The sequence below is a fragment of the Dipodomys ordii genome, unplaced genomic scaffold (genome assembly GCF_000151885.1).
Source record: "Dipodomys ordii isolate 6190 unplaced genomic scaffold, Dord_2.0 Scaffold16, whole genome shotgun sequence".
Classification (NCBI taxonomy): Eukaryota; Metazoa; Chordata; class Mammalia; order Rodentia; family Heteromyidae; genus Dipodomys; species Dipodomys ordii.
In genome coordinates, this window is record NW_012267232.1 from 6145024 (window position 1) to 6149370 (window position 4347).

The window sequence follows — 4347 nt, forward strand, 5'->3', positions numbered from 1 at the left end:
TTTTGCTATAAATATCTTTTCTACATTTTCAAGGCATTGCAGGAAAGAAAGCGGAGAATTTTGGATGAAGCTGTGGAATTAAGCCAGGATCACTTTAAAAAATACCTAGTAAAGCTTAAATCAATCAATCCACCTTGCGTGCCTTTTTTTGGTAAGTTACTAAATATGGATATAATATTTTGAGAGTGAATGTCAGACTTTCTAACAAAAGTTGTCAATCTTTAGAGGCAAATTGTATATCTGTCTGTATTTATTATACTGATAAAATTTAAACTTGGAATTTCCTTATCTATAAAGTGAAAAGTATAATTACCTCTTAGAGTTAAAAGAAGAATATAAAGTATTTTATATTACCTAATACAAAGTATAGCATAATAAAGGCCCTCATGAAGTGGTAAATTATTCTCTCCCTCCCTCCCTCCCTCCCTCCCTCCCTTCCTTCCTTCCTTCCTTCCTTCGTCTGTCTGTTTCAATCATCTATCTCATATTTACAGTATTTAATTTGCTAAATGTTTTATAATGGCTTTCATTTATTAAAAGCTATTTTTAAATTTGTATTAGATAGGCTTATAAAGTGAAATTTTACCTTATTTTTTGCTTTGATTTTGAGATAAGGTCTCTGACTTTTGCCTGGACTGGCCTTAAACTTGTGATCCCCCCTGTCTCTTTATCCGAAATAGCTGGGATGACAACATGTACCACCATATCCAGTTGAACTTTTACTTTGTTTTTTCTTTCTTTTGGTCAGTCGTGGGGCTGAGACTCTGGGCCTGGGCTCTGTGCCTCAGCTGTGCAGCTCAAGTCAAGTGCTCTGCCACTTGAGCCACAGCGCCACTTCCGGTTTTCTGGTGGTTAATTGGAGATTAGAGTGTCACAGACTTTCCTGACCTGGCTGACTTTTAACTGTGATCCTCAGATCTCAGCCTCTTGAGTAGCTAGGATTATAGGTGTCAGCCACTGGCACCCAGCCCAGCTGAACTTTTGTTAAATACAATTATGCTTCACTTAATGACAAGCATGCATGCCTCAGAATTGCATTAGGCAATTTTGTTGTGTAAACAAATGTGTTTATACAAACCTAGATGGTCAATTAATTTAATAGCACCTTTATTGTTTTGTTTTGTGTGTGTTTTGTTTAAAACAGGATCTTACCTTGCCTAGGCTGGTGTCAAACTCCTGGACTTAACCAATACTTTTGGCTAAGGCTCCTACATAGACTGGACTACAAGCTTACACTGTTGTGTCCAGCCTAGAGATACAGTAAACACCAGATCATTGAGGCTTTTGTTAGCCTAACCTGGTGTACTATTTTACAATAAACGTTTAAGGTACAAATATATTTAAAATGACAAAAGTATGATATGATAAATGTAATAATAGATGTAAGAAAGCAGTGACATAGTTCTTACCAAGTATTTTGCTCCCTATATAACTATTTGCTATACTATGCTATAATCAGCATGATTATATATAAGTAAATGTATTTATATCAGCATCACCAGAAACACTTGAGTAATGCATTTTACTTCAATATTACAACAACGCAGCAATTTTTCAACTTTTTTTTCTTGGTGCTGAGGATTGAACCCATGGTCTTGTACATGCTAAGTACATACTCCTAACACTGAGCTAAATCCTTAGATGCTCCATTCTAATCTTATGTTGTCACTATTGTATGTATAATCAGTCCTTTGGTTACTTAAAACCATGTGGCACATGATTGTACTAGTGAAATTGAATGATTTATTATATCAAGGTTTATTATCCTCAGCACTATGTCAAGTCAATTTGAACAAAATAATTATTGTGAGGGGCTGTCATATGCATAGTAGCCTACTGGTATCTCATTTAGTAAAACTCAGCAATCCCTAGTTGCAATCCTACAGATATCTCCAGATAGTTCCAAATTTACTCTGAAAGATAAAATTGTCCTCAGCTGAAATCTGCAATGTAAATGAATCAGTAATTATGCAAGAAAAAAGATTAAAAGCCTTTTTACTGCATATAGAAAGAAATAATTATATTTCTAGCCTGATATGGTTTCATCTCTGTGATCCCAACATTTGTAAGGCTGAGGTAAGAAGATCTGAGTTCAATGCCATCCTGAGCTACATAGGAAGTTTCAGGTCAGCCTATATAGTGAGATCCTATACTCAGGCTGTATAGTGAGATCCTACCAAGATAGACAGAAACAGAGACAGAGATATGAGAGAGGTGTGGGGAAAGAGGCAAGGAGGGGAGAGAGGATAGGAAATGGGGGAAGGGAGAGAGAGAAGGAGAAAAGAACAAAGAAAAAAAGAAAAGATAGAAAAGAATGAATTACTTTTTTACTTAAATTATGGTCTCTGAGCAGTATTTTCTAAGTCTTTACTCTTTTTTTTTGGGGGGGGGTCCGGTCCTGGGGCCTGAACTCTGGGCCTGGGCGCTGTCCCTCAGCTCTTCAGCTCAAGGCTAGCACTCTACCACTTGAGCCACAGTGCCACTTCCGGCTTTTTTCTTTTTGCTTATGTGGTGCTGAGGAATCGAACCCAGGGCCTCGAGCGTGCAAGGCAAGCGCTCTACCACTGAGCCACCTTCTCAGCCCCAGTCTTTACTCTTTTTAACAAAATTGCTTAAAGTTTATTGCTAATTACTTAAAGACATTGAATATTTGTAATCAAGCATTAAAATATTTGGTTGAATGAGATTTTGACACTCAGGATTAAGAATTGCCTAATCTCATTTCTTAGAATAGCAGCCTTTAATTTAGTAAAAACTCACAGCCTTTACTAATTCAAGTGTTAGAAAGTTCTTTGTGGATAGTAGTCATGTTGCTTTAGCAATGTGGAGAGAATTGGTGAGTTCTACAGTGGTTTTCAACTTCACTACATCAGTTGTTTTCCTTAATGATGAATTAAATAACCAATTTATATATAACTTTTCTTTAAATGTTTTTCCACTAGGAATATATTTAACAAATATTCTGAAGACGGAAGAGGGAAATAATGATTTTCTAAAAAAGAAAGGGAAAGATTTAATCAATTTCAGTAAGAGAAGGAAAGTAGCTGAAATTACTGGAGAAATTCAGCAATATCAGAATCAGCCTTACTGTTTACGGATAGAACCAGAAATGAGGGTAAATATTTTTCTTTGCTTATCTTTAAAAAAGAAACTGTTGAGACCTGTGTGATCTTTAAGAAATAACTTAATCACACATCATGCTGTTTATTTAACTTTGAAAATAATGTGCTAATAATCAGTGTTAAATGCTAGATGTGTACAAAATCTGCACTTATTAAATATTTTCTCTTGAAAATAATGCTTCTTTGTGCAGTTGATTTGAGCAACACTTCCAAAAAGTGACTGACGAAAGAGAATGAAAGAAGTTTCGTGATGCCCTTTCAGTAAAAACAGAACAAAACAAAACAAAAAACCTACTACTGATACTATAATTGAGTAATAGTCACTTTAGAAATTACATATATGCCAGTGTAACATTTTTATATCACTGGGTTTAAATATGGGAACAAGGTGGGCACTGGTGGCGCACACCTGTATTCCTTGCTACTCAGTGGGCTGAGATCTGAGGATCATGGTTCAAAGCCAGCCTGTTCAGAGAAGTCCATGAGGCTCTTATCTCCAATTAATCATAGAAAAAGCTGGAAGTGGCACTGTGGCTCAAGCCGTGGAGTGCTAGCTTTGAGCCAAAGGAGCCCAGGGACAGCACCCAGGCCCAGAATTCAATCCCCAGGATGGGCAATCAAAAAAATAGAGAAACAGTTAGGAAAAAAGTGGTCTATATACATTGCAAAAGGCAACTTTATGAACTTTCTGGCAGTTGATGTTTTTTTTTTGTGAGCACTAGTGTATAATAGTTAATTTTGTGATGCCATAAACTGTGAGATAATTTCTAAATTGTGACGCTATGTTTATGTTAAATGAGTATCATACTTAGTTGAAGTTGAGAACTTACTGTCATCCTGGATAAATTCACTTTTCAGCTGGGCATCAGTGGCTCCTGCCTGCAATCCTAGCTATTCAGAAGGCAATTGTACAAAGGGGTTGTATTGTGGTATTTCATATATGCATGTAATATGTTTTGATCAAATGAGATTATTAAACTTTTCTGTACATTCCTTACCCTTATTAAAAATTATATATACAGATTACTGGGTTTAGATTTAATTTTCTTTAATTTTGTTGAGACAAGTTCTTACTGTGTAGCCTAGTTGTACTTCAACTAATGATTCTGTCTTAGTCTCCATAGTGTTGGGATTATAGGTGTGTACCACCTATAATTATAGTGTGTACTACCTTTATTAATTTTGAAGAGGGTGAGAAACAAAAAGTAGGCACTGGGTTTAACTT

The 4347-nt window shown here is 35.9% G+C and overlaps 1 protein-coding gene across 1 annotated transcript in view; it reads left to right on the forward strand.

Annotated features, from left to right (window-relative positions):
- Positions 1-4347, forward strand: part of Sos2 (son of sevenless homolog 2 (Drosophila)) — an 81299-nt gene that overhangs the window by 64332 nt on the left and 12620 nt on the right. Inside the window, exon 19 of the mRNA XM_013012226.1 lies at positions 2943-3115. Coding sequence (XP_012867680.1) covers positions 2943-3115 — 173 coding nt within the window. The remainder of the gene's footprint in view (positions 1-2942; positions 3116-4347) is intronic.